The sequence below is a fragment of the Melitaea cinxia genome, chromosome 1, assembly GCF_905220565.1.
Source record: "Melitaea cinxia chromosome 1, ilMelCinx1.1, whole genome shotgun sequence".
NCBI lineage: Eukaryota > Metazoa > Arthropoda > Insecta > Lepidoptera > Nymphalidae > Melitaea > Melitaea cinxia.
This window is the reverse complement of record NC_059394.1, coordinates 6,553,660-6,574,734: the sequence shown is the minus strand read 5'-3', so window position 1 is coordinate 6,574,734 and position 21,075 is coordinate 6,553,660. Positions and strand designations below refer to the sequence as shown.

General features: G+C 34.0%; 2 protein-coding genes across 2 annotated transcripts; both read right to left on the bottom strand.

The window, feature by feature from the left end:
• Nucleotides 1–1,097: 1,097 nt before the first annotated feature.
• Nucleotides 1,098–6,895, bottom strand: LOC123658755 (sodium-coupled monocarboxylate transporter 1-like). The gene is made up of 14 exons (XM_045594105.1): nucleotides 6,684–6,895; nucleotides 6,144–6,303; nucleotides 6,003–6,068; nucleotides 5,829–5,880; nucleotides 5,661–5,728; nucleotides 4,974–5,128; nucleotides 4,751–4,891; nucleotides 4,270–4,488; nucleotides 3,837–3,976; nucleotides 3,306–3,433; nucleotides 2,297–2,466; nucleotides 1,702–1,867; nucleotides 1,590–1,621; nucleotides 1,098–1,275 (listed from the first exon to the last, which is right to left on the bottom strand). The coding sequence occupies exons 1-14, from the start codon at nucleotides 6,893–6,895 to the stop codon at nucleotides 1,098–1,100; spliced, it is 1,887 nt and encodes a 628-aa protein (XP_045450061.1).
• Nucleotides 6,896–7,521: 626 nt separating this feature from the next.
• LOC123655943 (sodium-coupled monocarboxylate transporter 1-like) lies at nucleotides 7,522–20,462 on the bottom strand. The gene is made up of 14 exons (XM_045591683.1): nucleotides 20,216–20,462; nucleotides 15,774–15,933; nucleotides 14,945–15,010; nucleotides 14,371–14,422; nucleotides 14,212–14,279; nucleotides 13,717–13,871; nucleotides 13,446–13,586; nucleotides 12,546–12,654; nucleotides 12,228–12,337; nucleotides 11,841–11,983; nucleotides 11,220–11,347; nucleotides 10,755–10,921; nucleotides 9,366–9,591; nucleotides 7,522–7,669 (listed from the first exon to the last, which is right to left on the bottom strand). The coding sequence occupies exons 1-14, from the start codon at nucleotides 20,425–20,427 to the stop codon at nucleotides 7,607–7,609; spliced, it is 1,800 nt and encodes a 599-aa protein (XP_045447639.1). The 5' UTR covers nucleotides 20,428–20,462; the 3' UTR covers nucleotides 7,522–7,606.
• Nucleotides 20,463–21,075: the final 613 nt, after the last annotated feature.

Sequence of the window (21,075 nt, the reverse complement as noted above, 5' to 3'; positions counted from 1 at the left end):
GTTAATGCCTCGTCTACCCAATTCAAGGCTTAAGGCAAGGTAATAAGAGCAGTTTCGGTGACATTACATCTAAATTAAATGAAGAAAATGGGTCCTATGTGGTCGCTGGTCCTATGTGGCCTACGGTGCTATTGTTATTATGCTAGCCATTTGGAAACTCAGCCTTCTCTAGTATTTGGGTCTCAGTAGTTGGAATTTAAGACGATTCGTAACGATCCTAAAAACAGCTTATAGACGAGGCTCAGAAATGAAATTGGTCTGAGAGGTATGTTATCTCATAGACATCTGATAGCGTTGGTTACTCGTAGTAGTGATTATATTTGCTAACTTACAGCAGATCATCCTGTAGGTTTAAGCCTTAAGAAAGAGTCTTTTGCTTAGTAGTGAGATGCCACTAGCTGAACCTGATCTAATTTGCAATCAAAAGCTTAAAAGTAAAATTTTATGCATCTAAATTCTTCTGTGACAGAATTTTTTATTGCATAAGGCGTAAAATCGCCCAAACGCAAAGATGAGAAATAGATATCTGTACATCTGTACAAATATCGGCCCCTAGCTAGGTGCAAAACCCGCGAAGGCTGATGATGTTCAGGAGATTTCTCGTACCCCCAGAACTTGAAAAGAATTTTTAAATAATTTAGATTTTAATTAAAGAATGTTATCAATTATTCGTATGTAATTGGTCTCTTTCCATAATTACTTCTAGTTAAGTGTGACTAGCTTATTGTGTCGTCTAAGTGACAGTTTGTGTTTTCTAATAAAATTAATTTGAGCGTGAATATTTTTGGATAGAATTTTATAAATCAAGAATAATACGCTTGTATTAAAATAACATTACTGATAGATATTTATTATTTTTGCTTCTTTATAGATTGAATAAGTACTTCTAACTCTGGAAATCGTAGTTGAATAATTCTTCAATTATTTGTGTACATTTTACTTTGACCAAAAATTTGTAAATTTACAGGCTTGATTAAATTCATGAGTCAAATCTAAGAGCTATGTATATCTGATAGTTTTATTCGTCTTAAAATATAATAAAACTTTGGGGGGGGGGGTGAGGGGAACATGGTGTGAAGATCCTCATCCACCATCAATCACTCAGGATCCTCCGACCAGACGGGTGTCCTACCTGGTGAGCTACTGTGTTTTAAAGAACACATAAAGCCATCGGTCCTGGTTTTTATCCTGTTCGGTTTTTGGATCGTTACTCGTGATTGAACAATTAATCCCCAAGTCACGATGAAGTGTGAGGGTAAGCAGACAACCTTTCTCCTGTATGGATAAGAAGTCGCATTGAGATGTTTGAATATTGATCAGTTTGTTTTATTTCGCAACATGAATCTTCGTTGTTGTAAATCTATAAAACTGAAACGCTGATTGAAATTTACCGAAATGAAACATACACCATTAAATAAGAGTTTTATTTTGGAAATAACTTTTTAAACTTCACACTCAAGAGTGAACTGTTCATCTTGATCATTGACCAAAATTAAAAACGACAAAAATGGTAAAATCTTTTGATACAGATAATAAATCATTTTATTGTGGAATAAAAAAAAATATTTAATCTTAAATTATATTATCATCTTGGAGTGTTTTTTAAATTTATTTCATCGACCTGTAAGAAATATAAATAATAATTTAAAATAAATATAAATTTAGAATTAATATAACATGCAAATAATAAAAAAGAAGAACCTCTTTTTTATCCATCAGCCAGGACCTTAAGAACGGTGCAAATAATCTATGATCATTTTTGACTTTTGATGATCTTAAACTAACAAGACACGCCACTATAACAGTTACCGAACATCCTAGAGCCGTAAACCACAAATATGAAATTCTATAAATATAGGACACCTCCCTAAAATCAATGCATTTAATAGTTCAGTAAAAACAGTTAATACCAAAGTCATCATAATACCAAACATATTTTTACTAATTTTAGAACTTCTAAGGTATTTGCAAAAAGAAGTTTACGCTAACTATGTATAGTTTATTGTTAAAGGATTACACAAAGTTTTATTACAATTTAATACCAGTGTGCAACTAAAAATTATTACGTATTCTTTTATTTCGTATTCTTTTATTAACAAAATATCACAATTATAATGAAACAACTTGTTCAGTCCTCCCGTGACCATGATTGCTGTAAAGTATCCAAAAGGACGGGCATCTACAAAACTTATAAATCGCGATAATATCCTAAAAAGTTATTTCATTATAATTAGTGAAATTCGCGTAAACATTAGAAAACAAAATGTCACAACTTATTTGTAAAACCAGTATTTACTCTTGATCATCATTGGTGACATCCGTAACAGCCTCAAAAGCGTAAGTACAATTGAACGTGTATCTATCCTTCTCTTTGAATCTTAAAAGACCTCTAGCTTGCGCCAGTTGCGATTGCGCCGCTACCCACCATGCGATGATTAAACCAGAAATTCCCCCAGTCAGAGCACTCTAAAAAAATCGAAATATTAATTTTATACCTTAAATGTGCTTTATAAATATAACTTAAAAATTTGTTGATTTATTTAAATGATTATTAATTACGTGATGAATATATGATCCAATTAAGAAATCACGTCACAGTGTACAGACACTAACTTTTTTTATAATCGTTCCTAAGTAGTTTAAGCATCTCTTATTCAATACTACTACGAGAAGATGCTTAAATCTACAAAAAGGAAAAGATCAAAATATGTGTTAAAGTACCTCAGTACTTCAGCAGAGATTTAAAACGCAACCAAAATAAAATGATTAGTAAATGACAAGATATACATATAGTTTTATTTATAGACTAGCTGTGCCCGCGACTTCGTCCGCGTGGAATTTAACAAAAAAGTTATTGTTCAGTTCGCAAAGTTATAAAATAAATACATTTCTCAAACAAAACTAGCCTAAGCACATTAGTTATCTGCCGGTGAAAGTCCCGTCAAAATCAACCAGCCGTTTCAGAGATTAGACGGAACAAACAGACAGAGTGACAAAAAATTTAAAAAATGTTATTTTGGTATATGTACTGTGTATACATCCATATGCATTTAGTAAAAAGCGTTATTTTTAATATTACAAACAAACACTTCAATTTTATTTATTTGTATAGACGGTCAAAAAGAACATTTCAAGTTGATTGAATTCGGCTAAGTTATCCTTCACGTCTGAGTTCTGAATTTATCTTAAACATATATTTTTGATAATCGAGCATTCATAGATCTTTCAAAAGAGAAGAATATAACTTTATAGATATTATGCTGATATATAATAGTAGATAGAAATGATAAGTAATATGTACCAACCACTCCATTAACAAAAGGTAAAAATAATCCCATGAGAAATATTCCGGCAAGCGGACCCATTGATGCCGAAGACAAGCTCATGGTTAGTTGTAACACCGATCCTAACTTTTCCACTACAAACACCAATCCTACAACACATATAGTTTTATCAATTTTGTTTAAATTTTCTGTAAATATTTTACCTAAATTAATCCTCATATAAAAAAAGTTAAAGAGCTTGTATTGTTTCACGCGCTGAGTTCCAAACTAAAGGTTTGAATTGAAAAATGTTCGAAAAGCACATTTATCGTGTACGGCTTTATGGTCATATAAGTCAGTAAACACATTTATCGTGTACGGCTTTATGGTCATATAAGTAAGTAAGTATATGTCAATAAGAGCAAATCAAAAAAAAATATATATTGAAAGACAGGAAATGTTTATTCCTGTATATAGCAGAAACATACGGGATAATATGAAAATTAATATACGGATAAAATCCTGAAGACCTAGACGGTACGGCTAGTTAAGACATAAAAATAAGATTCTTACCTACACAAACGCAACCAAGTACAACAACAACAGTTCTCACGAGAATTTGTGTTTGTTTTTGACTAAGTTTTTTAAAAAATGGCTTCCAAAAATCTTCCAACACAACAGCGGCCATTGAATTCAGTCCAGTAGATAATGAACTATAATTTTAATCATATGATATACAAAACTGTTTTTGAATCGAATGACATTATTTCCTAGCTACGAATAAAGAATTTATTGTAACACTATTAACAAAACACTCAGATGTAACATTATTACGAGTACTTAATTAATTTCGTTGACGGCTTTAAGAATGTGCTAAAAAAAATATTTATCCCTTATAACTAACTAACCACATAACATGGACACTACTCTAAAAATACCTTATTAAATAATCTAAAACGAAAAGAAGTTAAAAATAATTAAAACTTTTATAGAGCTAAAGACAAACCTTAGAGCAGCACTGAAGACTCCTGCTACAAAAACACCAGGCATACCTTTCCATTCAGATAACACGTCCATAACTAATAATGGCAGCAGTTGATCCTTCGCAAGTACCAACTTCGAATTTAAAGGGTCGCACTTATAATACCTTGCGTAAGCTAAAAGTCCACTATAACTACAGGTAAGGATGATTAAAAATACTCCAAATAAAAATCCCCATACGGCCCTGTAAAAAATAAAATATTATGGCCTGTTCCACCAGTTGTGGATATAAAGGAACATATATAATGTATATATATGTGTGTGTTTGTGTGTGTGTATTATTTCTATGTATATTTATAAATAAAAAAAATATATTTAGCCATAACAGTCAGCTGTTACCTCTAACACAAGCATTAAGTTGCTTACCATAGCAACAGACGACCGTGTGTACCTTATGATATAGTTTCAATAACAGGATATATGTAGGAATATAATAAAAAACGTACCATTTTGACTTCTTTACATCGGACAAAGCAAGAAAACGCTGCATCATAGACTGATTAACTGCAATGTTACCAATCCAATAAAATGTCGATCCTATTGTAACTGACCAAATTGTGTGCCTTTCCGTCAAGTCGAAATTAAAACTAGAAATAGGCATTCAAATAATGTGTGAAATATTCTTATTTATAAAAAATAAACTGTTCTATACGTTGCTATTTTCTCCACCTTGGTAATTCTATTCTGTTTGTCGTCCAGCTTTTATCAAAGAGTTCTTCTACTCCACCAACTATTATGGTTCCTTTAATAATAACTATAAGCATAGCTCCGAACATAACGACGGTTTGTACTACATCAGTCCACACAACTGCTTTAAGGCCACCCTGCACAAAAACGACATCTCAAATAATCTATACATACAATAAAATGGTAGGAAAGTCAAAACTGTACATTGAATATTTTTTTAAAAGAATACTTGGGGTGTGATATACAATCGATACCGAAGCCAATAATATAGTTTTTAGAATTTTTGTCTGTTTGTCTGTATGTATGTCCGAGATAAACTCAAAAGGTACAGCATGGATTTACTTGAAATTTGTCACGAATATAATTAAGAAGTCGGGTCAACATATATGCTACAAATTATCACGCTATCACCTACGGGGAACGAGCAGTGAACCTTTATTTCTTCAACGCATTCTGTAACAACGTGTAATCTAACGACGCATATTTGAATGTTGTTATTATGTTAATAACCATGCTATAAGCTAGCTTCATACTATAAATAAAGACATTCTGTAGTATGTATATTTAGTATCAGCATTGCACCCGTGCGAAGCCGGGGCGGGTCGCTAGTCAACTATATTGTTGTAGGATAGAAAATTAAATATTAAAGTTATAATATGATGGACTCACCAAAGAAGTATAAAATATACACACAAGACACACTATTGGAGACACAACGTGAATATTGACACCAGTTACTAGAAAAAAGAAAACCTCTCTTTATTAGTAAATATTATAAAAGTTAAATGAAGTTATATGAAATACAAATTAGCAACAAACACGTGAATTTTATTTTACCTTGGTTAAATGCAAGCGCCGGTACATAAATCACGATAGGTAGCCAAGCAATCTAAAATTTATAAATCAAATTAAAATACCTTCAAAAAATATAGTTCTTAGTCAATTGTAATAAGAATCACTATCTTTTATATATAATTATAATAAATTATTTAAGCAACATCTATCAATTACCAAATAAACGCTGAATAATACAGATCCAAATACTCTTGTTCTTTTGTCATAGCGCAATTCCAAGTACTGAAAAAAATACAAATTTCTTACATTTTTTCAAACAAATCATGCCTTTTTATTTTCTTATGCAAATATATTCACCTCATATGCAGACGTTAGTTGTAATTCATGGAAAACAGGAATAAATGTGGTTATTACTACAAATGACATGATTAAAGCTCCTATTATAGTAAAAACGTATGAAGTACCGTATAAGTAAATTTCTGTCGGTGTTCCCAATAAAGATATACCTGAAATGAAGCTAAGAAAGAAACAAAAAGAATACAAATGAAAAGGTTATAAGTACAAATGAAGAAGTTCATATACATAAAATCTTAGTTCGGTCAAATTACATATTTTATTTTAAAATAAGTCCCAAATATGTAATTAAAAGTCCTATCCAATGAATATCGGCCATCAGTTAATTCATCCATTAATAATTCAAACTTAAAAAAAAATTGTAAACAGAAACATAAATAGGCTATCTATTAGGCTTTATTAACACTGAGAAAGTTATTATCTTTTCGATTTAAACATATAAAATATTAACGTTTATTAAACTTATATTTTATCAAATGAATAAATTAATACAAATAGAAATTAAATTATTACGAACTTATATATGGTTTATGACAAACTTACCTGGCTACCAGAGAAAAACAAATTGGAACCAGTTTCATATTCCTTCCTCCCATCAAATAATCATTTGTTGAAGTCTGTCTTTTAACAAATCCGAAATAAATACCAATACCACAACAGACCGACAACATCACCATGAAAATGGAATAATCTATCCATGAGAAATATTGGAATGATAACCTAGCAGAGTTAATATCACTATATTTGGAAGACATTAGTGAGTAAGTATTTGTATGTTGAATATTTTAGTACCAGTGGCCACGTTTACCCTGACCCCAGACAAAATCGTAAGTGTTAGTCCATAAGGCAATTTAACAATTGCCACCCGCGATTTTCTTCCCGAGCTATTTTAATCTGTTTCTTTATTAATCACATCCTGCTGGATTAAAATAGATCTTATTCTTGTAACGAACGAAGGTCTCGTTGTTAAAGGATATCAAAGGTTTAAATAAATTTTATCGTGCGTATAGATTTAATATAATTATTTAATATGAATATTTAAAACTTAACTAAAAAAATATTAGAGACTTTTTACACGGTTTAATTAGGTGCCATATAATAATTATGTACGTATTGCATTAGGCGGTGAGACGGTATAATATAGGTTCTACAAGATCTGAATATTATTGATTTAAAATTTTAGACAAAGTAGTTGAAAAAAACTTTTTCTAATTTTCCGACGTCAGCGTCAACGTAAGATAATAGACGGTCAATGTAAGATCAATAGGAATACAGTAAATGTATATGAAACTTGACGTAACTTTCGCTACTGAACAAATAAATCAAAAGAAATTATTTTAATAACCAATATCGGGGAATCAACTGTGAAAAAAAGTTGTAATTGAACATTTATAAATTTTATTTACTAAACAATGTTACTTTCTATAAAATATATATCTTTATTTATGTCCAAAATTTCATTCTCCTCAGCTCAATTCTTCACACTCCTTGATAGGTTTCATATCTATAGCTGCAGATTTTTTTTCGTTCTGAAATAGAAATAATTATTTAACATAAGGCGTTATAAAAATATTATTTAATCAAAGGCTATATGTACTATCCAAATAGTTATATATTTTTATACTACATTAATGCTCTGTGGCTCTGACCAAATTAGCAAAACTAAGATCAATAACTAACATTTTAAATAAAATAAAATTGAATATAGTGTTGACTATCTATCAAAAGTTAAAATCAGTTCAACCTATCGCAGTCCGCCGCTAGACGTAGGCCTCGACAAAGGTGACGATATCGTCAGCGTCATCTAAGATGTGAGATGTATTCGCCATTGACGTTGATGCTTCGTCCCAATCAATTCAAGGTCTTAAAGACATCCTCGAGCGCAGTGGTAAACAGTTTCAGAGACAATACATCTCCATGTCTTACCCGGGTAGTTCTTGTTCGCTGGTTTTGGATATGGACGGTCATCGTTGCTGCGTCTTATATTATTATTGCGTATTATATATCTCAGTACCTCGATATATCGCCAGTTGATATGACACCACTGCAGAGAATCCAGGACAGCCTCGGTCTCGATAGAGTCAAAGGCTTTCTCGTAGTCCACAAATACCATACACAGCGCCTGATTATACTCTTCCGCCTCTTGTCTAATCTGCCGAATAGTGTGTTCTACGGCACTGTAGCTATTTTGAAACCAAGCCTATTCCGGTGGTTGGAATCCGTCGAGTCTTCTGGCAAGCTGATTCGTAACGACTCTTGAAAACAGCTTATAGACGTGGCTCAGAAGTGAGATCGGTTTGTAATTAACTGTTCTGCCATCCGCTGTTTTGAGCTTTGCAAGAAAGCTTCTCCCCAATGGTCTTTGGACGACTTTGGGCCCCCTATTGTGCTCTATAAGAGTAGTAATGTCTCTCATATTTGAAAAGCAGGGCTCTCTGCGTACAAGTTTCGGTATCTTCTTGGAAAGACCTTTCTGCTTAACTAAGCTCCTTGAGCAGCGATTACCTCGCGCCACCGTCGCATCAGATTCAAGGCTTCGGGATCAATTTCGGACTGTTATATTGACTTCGGCGGTGGAAAGTGTCTGCAACCCAGTGTACACACCGTCTTCACCACGTTGTCGATCATCTCGTCAACGTCTCTAGTGGTTTCCAGTGAATATCAATTTTTGATTTCCAGTTGGAACTGCTCGGGACCACATGATGATATGTGGGGCAGCGTACGTCAAAAAATAGGTTTCACTAAGCGGGGCGGCTCTTAACAGAGTCAAAAAATTAAAATAGCTACCATATATTAAATTTAACCAAAGATCTGCATAAGATCGTCGACGGAAGCTGAATAAGGAATGCGGACAACAGAAATGTTTGTTATGAACTTGGGGAGGCTAATAATAGCGGACTGTCAGATGCTAAAGCGAATTAATTGAGGTAGAGCACAGCAGGAAATCTCCTGCTTAAAATATGGAGCAGCCCGACTGGGATAGTACCTCGACCTTACAGAAAATCACAGCTAATTTAAACGTTTTTCAAGCAGTGTTGTGTTCCTTTTGGTGAGCAAGGCGACCAGAATTCCTGGAGCGAATTAGGGTTACCGACCCGGTACGTGTTTGCGATGCTTGTGGTGTTGCAAGTGTCTATAGGCTACGATAATTGCATACTATCAGGTAAGCCGTACGCTTATTTGCCGACCTAATAATATAACAAAAAAGAATAGTAATTTACTTACTTTTGTACAGCCATATGCCCTTATAAATGGCTCGTCTGCTGGATGCGGTGGCTCGCGATAGAGCTTCCGTATCACAGGCGCTAGTAGTTTGGGCGCGGGGGGCACGTAGGCCCGACCACGACACCTGTTTATCTGAGACACGGTGACACCGACAATTATCGTCAGCGCAGCTCCCACGAAAGTGTACCACATGTAGGATACGTGCAGTATTGGACTCACTTCTGGTCTGGACGATACATTTCTTTTATTATTTTAGTCGAAATGGAAATCAAAAATATATTAAATCAAGTAAAATTCATAAATCACTTATAAATCGTCATTTTACAATTATGATTGTACAAATCTTCTAATCTTAATGATATTCTACAGAGCATGAAACCCGCAAACGCTACACAAGAAACAGTTACTCTTAAGAAACTATCAAACACTCAAAATCAAAAGGTCAAAACTTATGACAAAAATTATATATTTTTTAAAGAAGATAGTTGAATTTATTTTCTGTCTTTTATTAAAAAGATATTTATTTAGCTTTTAAAAGTACAAATTAATTATTTTTGGCTTTTATAACATAGGTAAGTGTAAAAACATTTAATGTCTTGGATGTAATAAAATAATTTATGTATATATGTACAATACAATTCAATACAAATAAGCTTTAATGTAACTTAAAGAGTACATTTGTACATCGAAAAGGAAAAAAGGTATGTACGAAGCAAAACATAAACATGTACAAAAGGCGGTCTTATCGCTAAAAGAGCGATCTCTTTGAGACAACCTCGAGCATGTAAAGCACATGGGAAAGATAATTATATAAAAGATAATAATTGTTTGTTCGCAAACGAAAAAAAACGACTTCAACCACATCTACAAGAAATACAATGTAAGTAGACGAAAAAAATTTACACTACGATTTTCGAGGGTTTCCCTCGATTTCTGGGATTCCGTTATCAGATCCTGGTTTTCTTATCATGGTACCGTATTTGGGATATCTCCTTTCCAACAAAAAAGAATTATCAAAATCGGTTCATAAACGACGAAGTTATCCCCCCCCCCCTCCGAAGATACATTAAAAATATATATAAACTATACGGAGGATTTGAGTAACCTCCTCCTTTTTTGAATTCGGTTAAAAAACCGTTCCAAATTGTCACATTTTGCTATTATAATTGATTAATTACGCAAATTTAATAATAACAACAATATATTAAAATATTATTATTTTACATGTGCTTTTATATTTACTACTTTATTTCTACGTGTTATAGCGATATGTTAATGGCTTAAGCTCCTATTTAGAATAACAGAAATTGGTCCTGTCCATTCTGATATTAATTCATTGCAACAAAATTTGTAATATTAATACAGATTACATTTATTATATAAACATACCCTTCCACATGTGTAACTGTCTCAACAACAGTATAATTGTACTGGCATCCCTCTGTTGTGAGGGATTTGTGAGGATGGACGATAAGACCCTTAGCGATAGCGAACTGTGCTGACAGACACCACCACGACATGATCGCCAATCCTGTGATACCGCCTATTAAAGCTGCCTGTTGGGAAAAAAACGATTAAAAAGTTTTGTCCACAGTAACAGTAGTTTTAGGAAAGTCTAGACGCTTGAATACAAAAAAAAATTAGGTACTTGTACGTTGGTTCACAATCATTTGAATTATTAGGTGAAACTTAGCTGATAATTAAGATTATGATCCATTATTTTTATAGCTTTTTTTTCTGAAAAGGGGTTATTCTATATTAATTGACACGAATACTAAATATAAAAAATATCTGCTGCTAGAAGCTGATTTGAATAATTATAGACATTTGTAAACAAAATGAGGTAAGTCATACCATTGCATCGACCCATGGCATTAGAATGCCCATAGAGAAAACACCAAGCTGCGGTCCCATTGTCATTGCTTCAAGCGTCATAGTGAGCTGTAAAATGGTTCCCATTTTTTCGACAATGAAAACCAGTCCTATAATATTAAACCAATACAATAAACAAACCTCGTGTAATTATTTAATCAGATATGGAAATACTTTATTTTATCTTTTTTTTATGATAATTTTACAATTTACCTTTGTACACATATCAATGTTTTTTTTTTGTGAGAATTTAACGTTCAATTTAATTGATTATTTAGTACTCAGTGGAGCTGTTATAACAATACGTAAGTTTCGTGCAATTGCATTAATATAAGACAAGGGCAATCTTACTGCTGTGGTGATTAAAACTAATTAAAAGAAAATAAAAAAAATAATAATAGAAACATGAAGAATTCAGAAGTTATTATTATACATTTCTATATGTTATTAAAATTTCAAATACAATTTCGAGCGTCCATCAGTTTCAACCGTAATCGTGGATTATCTAACTTAGCTTAACTTAATATGTTTTTGTATTATTTATTTGAATAAAAAGTATATATAATAACACTAATAATTTTGGTATTAAAAGAATATATTTACCTAAGCATAATACTCCCAAAAATATGACGACACTTTTTAAGAGCCAATTCGTCTGCCGCTCAGATAACTGTCTCTTAAAAAACGGTTTATAGAAATCTTCCAATACAACCGCTGACATCGAATTTAAACTTGTCGATAAGGAACTAAAATAACAAAAGTTTCATCGTTATCAATATACGCCCAGTGCTGTTTTGTATTCGAATCCCAAACATTCGAGGCCCTAACGTCCAATCGTTATTTTGGTTTCTATTCTTTCTATCAGATATTATTAATCGATATAAAGCACATAAGAAATTCTAGAGGCGTCCGGTGACATTGTATACACTATCAAAAATAACAACATGTATAAACTATAGAAATACTTGTTTCAAGAAGCTAAATTGATACCTGAGAGCTGCGCTAAATATCCCGGCGATAAAAACCCCTGGTAGTCCAGGGATTTCCCCAAGGACATCCATAACTAGTAATGGGAGTAATTGATCTTTCGCCTTTGCCAACTAAAACATATAAAAATATATAAACGTACTAGCTGTGCCGGCGACTTCGTACGCGTGGAATTTAACAATAAAGTTATTGTTCAGTTCGCAGAGTTCGCGAGTGTCGAGTACTCGCCTCTTACGAGACCCAAAGGAGGCGAGTTTAAACATATGCAGAGAAAATAATAATATACAAAAATCAAATATTCAAATCAAATATAATAAGTACCTTCGTTTGGAGCGGATCACAGTCATAAAAACGAGCGTATATCAGCAAGCCGCAATACAAGCAGAAACAGTAAATTGTTGATATACCAATGCAAAATAGAACAACTGCCCTGTAGATAATAATAATAAACTTAGTTGCCTTGTAGATAATAATAATAATAAACTTAGTACATCATAAAGAAACAAAATAATACATATAAAAAAAGAGTACAAAGTCGGTATTATCGCTAAGAGCGACCTCGTCCAGACAACGTTTAGGTATATAACAAATAAAATATGAATACTGAGCTCTGTTAACCATCGCATCGGATCAATTTCATCACGGCATACCTATCCTTTTAATATTTTGTAACAAAACGTTACAATTTAGCACAAGGCCAAATTTAAAAGACCTCAGACAATAAAGAAATAGTGTTAGTGATAATGGAAAATATTAAATATAATAGATAGTTCATTATAATGAACTAAAATCTATTTTATTTTTTCTATTTTTATGTCGAATAAGTGCTTTTAAGTATACGGTTTTAGGTTTTTTTTTTGACTAGTTAGCTAAGGAAACCAAAAAAAAATTATCTTTAAAACATATTGAACAACGGTGCAAGGTATAATATATCTCTTTAAAAAAGGAAAAAAAACATAATAAATATGATAAGTAGATAGCTAGGTATCTGAACGGGCTATCAAACTTCACTACTAGGTACATTCTAAGAATAGCTACGAAATATAGTGCGCTAGTAACGCGTAATTCAATTTAAGCGGAAACAATTTAATCTGTTGCTTAATTCCAGTAATGAGTATATTAACATTATGCTTTATGTTGCTTATGTACGTAGAGAATATAAACAAACAATTGAATACTATTGATTCTTTTATTACACTATCATATCATGCAATACGTTACCATTTAGCTCCCCGTAATGTTGGCAAAGCTAAGTAGCGCTGCACCATGGTCTGATTGACAGAATTAGCTTGCAGCCAATATATGAGGCCACCGAAGATCAAATTCCAGATAGTATGACGCGCAGTAGGTAAAAAATCCCAACTGAAAAGAAGTAGTTATAATTTCTCCGTAGGTACAAATATCTAAATTAAACTGCGATGAATTTCTTTAACAGATTAAATAAGAAATATACATATTCTTTATTTTTTTTTATATTTTAGTAAATTCTTACTTGGGTGCTTCGATCCGTCCACTTTCCATATTTCTTTGCCATACTGTGCCAAATCCACCAACATCAATAGTACCTTTAATAGCTACTAAAGCCATAGCACCAACCATAGATGTAATTTGAATCACATCGGTCCATACAACAGCTTGAAGACCACCCTATTTATATAAGTACAAACGAAAAATAAAAAATACAAATAATAATCTAATGTCATTTGGAATCATTTTAACGTCTTATAAATTAATTATAGAGATTTTTAATTACTCAGTAGGAAGTGAGAATAGAAAAAAACCTTACCTCTATATAAAAATATGTATATATAAAAAAAAATTGTAAAAGATTTGCATAAAAGATAAAAGACAGCTTAAAAAGAACGTCCATAATTACAAAAAGAACTTCGTTCCAAAAATATGCGTTACGAAGTTACCTTAGCTAGTTAACTTCGCAGTATTTCGACAGTTTTGTAAAAAGTATAGGTAAAAGACTCTCTTTACTTACCGCACTTGTGTAGAATATGCAAACTAAGCAAACAATTGGCGTTATAATGTGAACGTCCACACCAGTGACTATGGAAGGAAACAAGTATAAATTAAATATAGCACGTGTTTTAATATTCGGAATTAAAAATCCTTGAATAAAATTATTAATTGTTGGTACCTTGATTAAAAGCTAATGCTGGTACGTAGATTACAATCGGGAGCCAACCTATCTGGAAAATATGAAAAAGTGATAAAAATTCTTATAGAATTATTTACATACACACAATAACAAAATTAGTTGAAAGCTGGTCTTACAAATTAACTAAATGTCTTACTGCATTTTATTAAATCATTCATTAATCAATCAATCATTATTTTTTGAAATAGGGCACAGCGGGATATATGCTGCGTGAAATCTGGAGCAGCCCGTCTGGGGAAAGTCCCCTGCCTTTCAGAAGATCGTAGCTAATATTGCTCTCAAGTAGTATTGTATTCCTGTGATTAGTAAGGTGGCCAGAGCTCCTGGAAGGGTCGGGAGTATGGTTGGTAAGACGACTGCGAATTTTGAGGCGTCTCGTGTTGCAGGCGTCTGTAGCCTACGGAAACTGCTTACCATCAGTCGTGCTGTACGCTTGTTTGCTGTTCTAGTCGTATAGCAAAAATCTATTAGATACAGTGTAGTGTGTTAGGTATTTAACTGTTTGTCTTCTTTTAAATTTATTTTATAGTTAAATGGGAAACGTATGTCTTACCAACGTAATAGCGAACAGAATCGATCCAAACAGACGTACTTTGTTATCAAACCTCATTGATAAGTACTAAAACAAAAGTGTAAATTAGAAACTATTATTCCAATGAGATTTATTTGATTCCAATTTTTCTACTGTTGTTTCCGCTCTATATGCAAGCTAAGTAATTAACTCTGTTAATTATAATAATTATATATTAATTCTTGTATTATATACTGTACGATTTCGAAATGACTACTGTAGTCACTGAAATGTGGTATAAATACCACACCAACCATACGCTTAAGATATTTTTTTCTAAGATTTACAACCCCACTGATTGCTACCTACTTAAGATTACAACCCGTTACTTTTTGTCCTACCTATATTACCTGACGCCGCGTTGGCGCAACGGTTACAGCCATGGTTTGTACCTGTTGTGCTGGCGGTTGCGGGTTCGATCCCCGCACATGACAAACACTTGTATTGGCAATACAGGTGTTTCCCGTGGTCTGGGTGTTTGTGCAGTCCTTGTGGGTCTCCCCACCGTGCCTCGGAGAGCACGTTAAGCCGTCGGTCCCGGTTGTTATCATGTACACCTGATAGCGATCGTTACTCATAGTAGGGAATATATCCGCCAACCGGCATTGGAGCAGCGTGGTGGATTAAGCTCTGATCCTTCTCCTACATGGGGAAAGAGGCCTATGCCCAGTAGTGGGATATTACAGGCTGAAGCGTATATATTACCTGCGATATTACTTACGGTAACTTGGCAATATATAGTAGGAATAGTTTGATAATAACTGGAGGAAGAATTTTTTGTAATTATTTTATTTCAATAATATTATTTTACCTCATAGTTAGAAGTGATTTTAAGGTCATGAAACACTGGTAAGTAAACTTGGGTCATTACGATTGACATGAGAAAAATGCCACCTATTATGTAGGCGTATTGAGTTCCATACATGTAAACTTCAGTTGGAGATCCCAGTAACGTGATACCTGAAACAAAACTGAAACAAACTGTAATTAATAAGTAACATTAACACATAAAACAATATTTATTTTACTTGTATAAAATATACCATATATTTGGAGCTAATTTCTTAAACTCTGCCGGCTCCAAATAAAAAAAAAAAATGTTTTTATATACAAGTGATGTAAAGAATATTCGCATTCGCGCGAAACGATGCGAATATTTGGCGAATGTTTTTATTTTATTTTATTGTACTTTATATATTACTTGGATGGTTGGTATTAGCTAATCATACTGCTGCTGATAAGATATATATGTGTTATTTATATTCTAATAAAACAACCCTTTTGGTGTAGAAGTGCGAGTAAAATAACAGCCGTCATGGGTTCGATCTCGCTCGGGATTAATAATTTTACTCGTATAAATATTTTTTTCCGCTCTAAATGTCTGTCTTTGTTGATCTCTCCACTGAAAACTGTTATTGTAGATACCTGAAAGCAATCTATACTTTAAATAGGGAATAAATCCACAAACCCACAGTAGAGCATAGAGTCGTGATAGATTAAGCTCCGATCCTTTTCCTAAACGGAGAACGAGGACTTTGCTCAGCCGTGGTATGGTACAAGCTAGCACACACTTGACTTTTAAGCTCTCGCTGGGCTAAGCTACCACAGAAAGTAAGGGAGAAGCTTGACAGTAAGCTTGTTATAGATATGGCAAAATCTTTTGATCGCGTCTGGAACAAACCTCTTTTTACGAAGTTAGAATCTTACAGTCTCCTCGAGGGATTATAGTATTTACTTTCTATCTCATTCTCCCCTGTACATTTATGTGTTTGTTTCTTTATCGTGACGCATTTTTGTTTCATCGAATTTCAAATTACAACGATACTAAAGAACTTTCAGTTCAAAAAACTTTGACCAAAATTAACGAGAGACATTCACAAACACCCAGACCACGGCAAATACCTGTATGGCCAATACAAATGTTCGTCATGTGCGGGGATCGAACTCGTAACCGCTAGCGCAACAGGTACAATCCATGGTTATAACCGTTGCGCCAACGCGGCGTATACGGAATATATATATATATATATATATATATATATACTAGCTGTGCCCGCGGCTTCGCCCACGTTTAAATCAGTGAGTCACAAAGTTTTCCCGGCAAACTTGCCACGATATCCTTAGATAGCGAAGTGGCTTCTTCCGGACCGGGACAGATATAATATCATAAATAACGGTTCGTTATTAAACAGGTTTGTTATTTTTGTTGGCGTCCTGTCGTGTTGGCGCATTGGCGCGTTGGCACGTTGGCGCATTGGCGTGTTGGCGCATTGGCGTGTTGGCGTGTTGACGTGTTGGCGTATTGGCGCGTTGGAGTATTGGCGTGTTGCAGTGTTGACGTGTTGGCGTGGTGGCGTTTTGACATGTTGGCGTGTTGGCGTATTGGCGTGTTGGCGTATTGGCGTATTGGCGTGTTGGCGTGTTGGCGCATTGGCGTGTTAGCGTATTGGCGTGTTGGCGTATTGGCGCGTTGGAGTGTTGGCGTGTTGCAGTGTTGACATGTTGGCGTGGTGGCGTTTTGACATGTTGGCGTGTTGACGTATTGGCGTGTTGGCGTATTGGCGTATTGGCGTGTTGGCGTGTTGGCGTGTTGGCGCATTGGCGTGTTAGCGTATTGGCGTGTTGGAGTGTTGGCGTGTTGGAGTGTTGACGTGTTGGCGTGTTGGCATGTTGGCTTGTTGGACTGTTGGCGTGTTGGCGTGTTGGCGCATTGGCGTGTTGGAGTGTTGGCGTATTAGCGTGTTGGACTGTTGGCGTATTGGCGTGTTAACGTGTTGCTAACGGGCGTCAGATGTAGCCCGGACGACGACCACTGACTACTGTGCTCAGTCAGGCGTTATACACATTATATAATTTATATGTAGAAAGCCGGTAGAGATAACTCTAGAAGAAGTCTCTTCCAGCTAACCTGCGGTAGTTGTTTTATTTATTTTTTATTTTATTACTGGACTTTCATTTGGACAAAATATCTGTGTTGTTACGGCAATAAAATATATAGCCGCCCCCTATCTTCCCGTGGGTGTCGTAAGAGGCGACTAAGAGATAACATAGTTCCACTACCACCTTGGAACTTAAAAAGCCGGTGGCGGGATAACCATCCAACTGCTGTCAAACGCCCTTAGCAGTGGAATATCAAAAAATCCGTTCTTAGCGGACGTTTACTAACTATAATCTACCTCCCTGCTAAATTTCATCTTTGTCCATCCTGGATGGATGGACCATCCAGCGGTTTTCGAGTTCTCGTGATGAGTGAGTCAGTGACCTTTCTCTTTTATATATATAGATTACGATGCATTATTTGGACTCCTTTTCACCATCTATAGAGCATACATTTTAAATTTCGTCTCTTACTTTAAAAACATAGGCCTTTCATACAAACTTCCGACTCCCGTTTTATCTTAAACGTCCTATACAAAACCTACTTGCCAAATTTCAAGTATGTAGGTGTTATAGTTTCGGAGATTTCGTGATGAGTGAGTCAAACTACCATCCCCCGTTTTAACCCCAAAAGGAAGTTGGTTTCTAAAGATACATTATTTGGACATCTTCTCACCATGTATAGACCATACATTTTAAATTTCAAGTATCTTACTTCTAAAACATAGGACTTTCATACAAATTTCCAACCCCTGTTTTATCCCTTTAGGGGTCGAGTTTCGTAAAATCCGTTCTCAACGTATGTTTACGCCCTATAAGGAACCTACTTGCCAAATTTCAAGTTTGTGCTGTTATAGCTTCGGAGATTTCGCAATGAGTGAGTCAACTTACCATACCCCGTTTTAACCCTAAAAGGGAGTTGATTTCTAAAGATGCATTATTTGAATACCTTCTCACTATATATAGAGCATACATTTTAAATTTCAAGTCTCGTACTTCAAAAACATAGGACTTTCATACAAACTTCCAACTCCCGTTTTATCCCCTTAGGGGTCGAATTTCGTAAAATCCGTTCTTAGCGGATGTCTACGACCTATAAGGAGCCTATCTGCCAAATTTCAAGTTTTAATTGTTATATTTTCGGATATTTCGTGATGAGTGAGTCAACCTACCATCCCCCGTTTTAACCCCAAAAGGGAGCTGATTTCTAAAGATATATTATTTAGACACCTTTTCATCATCTATAGAGCATACATTTTAAATTTTCAAGTCTCTTACTTCAAAAACATAGGACTTTCATACAAAGTTCCAACCCCCGTTTTACCCCCTTAGGGGTTGAGTTTCGTCAAATCCATTCTTAGCAGTAGTTTACGCCCTATAAGGAGCCTACCTGCTAAATTTCAAGTTTGTAAGTATTATAATTTCGGAGATTTCGTGATGAGTGACCTTTCGCTTTTATATATGTATAGATATATATAGTCGAATTGGGGTTCTCGGTTTTTTAAATCGGAAAAAACAATGACTTATGATTTTCCTTTTTTAAAATGTCATAAAGTACCTAGGGTTGTGGAAGAATGGACTTATTTAGTTTTGAAAACTACATCTTAATATTTTCTATGTTATATATTCTATACTCAACATATTATAACAAGCTGTACCTATTCGTAAATTTATTCGCGAACGCCTTTTCTTTCATTAAATGCGTAAGTAAGTAGGTATAATCGCCAGCTTAATGAACTAGCTGTCAGATAACTTCTACACTTGTGTAAATGTTTAGCGACTCATATGTGTCCATTATTATAGGTTTCGAGTTAACGAGATCTACTATACATGTATTTTTTAAAGCAATAGAACGCCTTTAAATTTAAACTGATAAAAAACTATGTCAGGTAAAAAGTTGAACATTTTACAGTTTTGTCTACATTTATAACAAACCTGTAACCGTTGTACATTGAAGATATCTTAAGTACATATCTTAGAATGTTTAGAAGGTTTATAAGGTCAAACATGCATATACATATATATCTTGTCGTTAATAGCATACACAATGATTTTAGGTTAAATTTAGACTAGGTATTAGTAGAAATTTTTAATATTTAAGTATCAAATAATAAAAATAATGGCCTTCGGAATAGTTAGATTACAAAAGGAACTCAATGAACATCAAGGAAAACTTTTAGAATCTCAATACAAAATATCACCTTAAACAAAATATTGATAATGACTGCATTTGGTTACATTATTGATATTGAACACCGCTGTTCTTACACACAAAGTTTGAAGCCCGATATTTATAAATTAATTTATAGATATTATGAATATTTGGAAATATTCCGTTTTTGGGTAATGATCACATGTATCATTATAATAACTTACCTAGCCACCAAAGACATAGAAACTGGTACCACTTTCATGTTTCTACCTCCAAGGAGGTAATCATTTTGTGTCGTCTGTTTTTTGAAAAATCCCCAATAAACGCCGACGAAAGCACTTATAGCTAACATGAACACGAAAACTAAATAATCTACCCAAGAAAATTCTTTCATCTGATACATAGCGCCAGTAATTTCACTTTCGAATTCACTCATTTTTTTTAAATGTAGTTTTGTCACATGTCCTACCCACAGGGAATACCTACGCAAATGACACGTGAAATAAAAATACAAGTTCAATCTGTTACAATGAAACAATTACGATAACTCGCAATTTAAAAGAGGATGTTACGAGTACCCCTCCAATAACTGCCAGGACCGAATCGGGAACAGACTAATATACAAAATGTTCGACTCTTAACTGCGTTCCTTCAAATGGCTCTGTAGGTGTAATATATTACGTTCCGCGTGAAAAAAGCTTATTTTTTAAATTTGACTTTTCTTAAATAGACGAGCTACTTTGATAGACTCTTTCTGTATGATATGATGTGATTTGTTTTCACGTAGAATAAACATGATCTATAATACTTACGGAACCCCCAATTTGAAAGATTGTAGCTGGGAGTCAACATCCTATATGTCTAAAATTTCAAGCTCTAATATATTTTGGGTATATCCCTTTTTATTATATATACTTTTTATAGGACGGTTAAAGGTCGAATGTAATTTTAAAACACACTTGGTCAATTTATCAACGTGACGACGAAATAGTTAACACAGACGCGGATATGATCGGCGTGTTATTATCGAATGTCTTTCAGACCTCATACCGTATCATAGGGGGAGTCGATAACATTAGTGGTA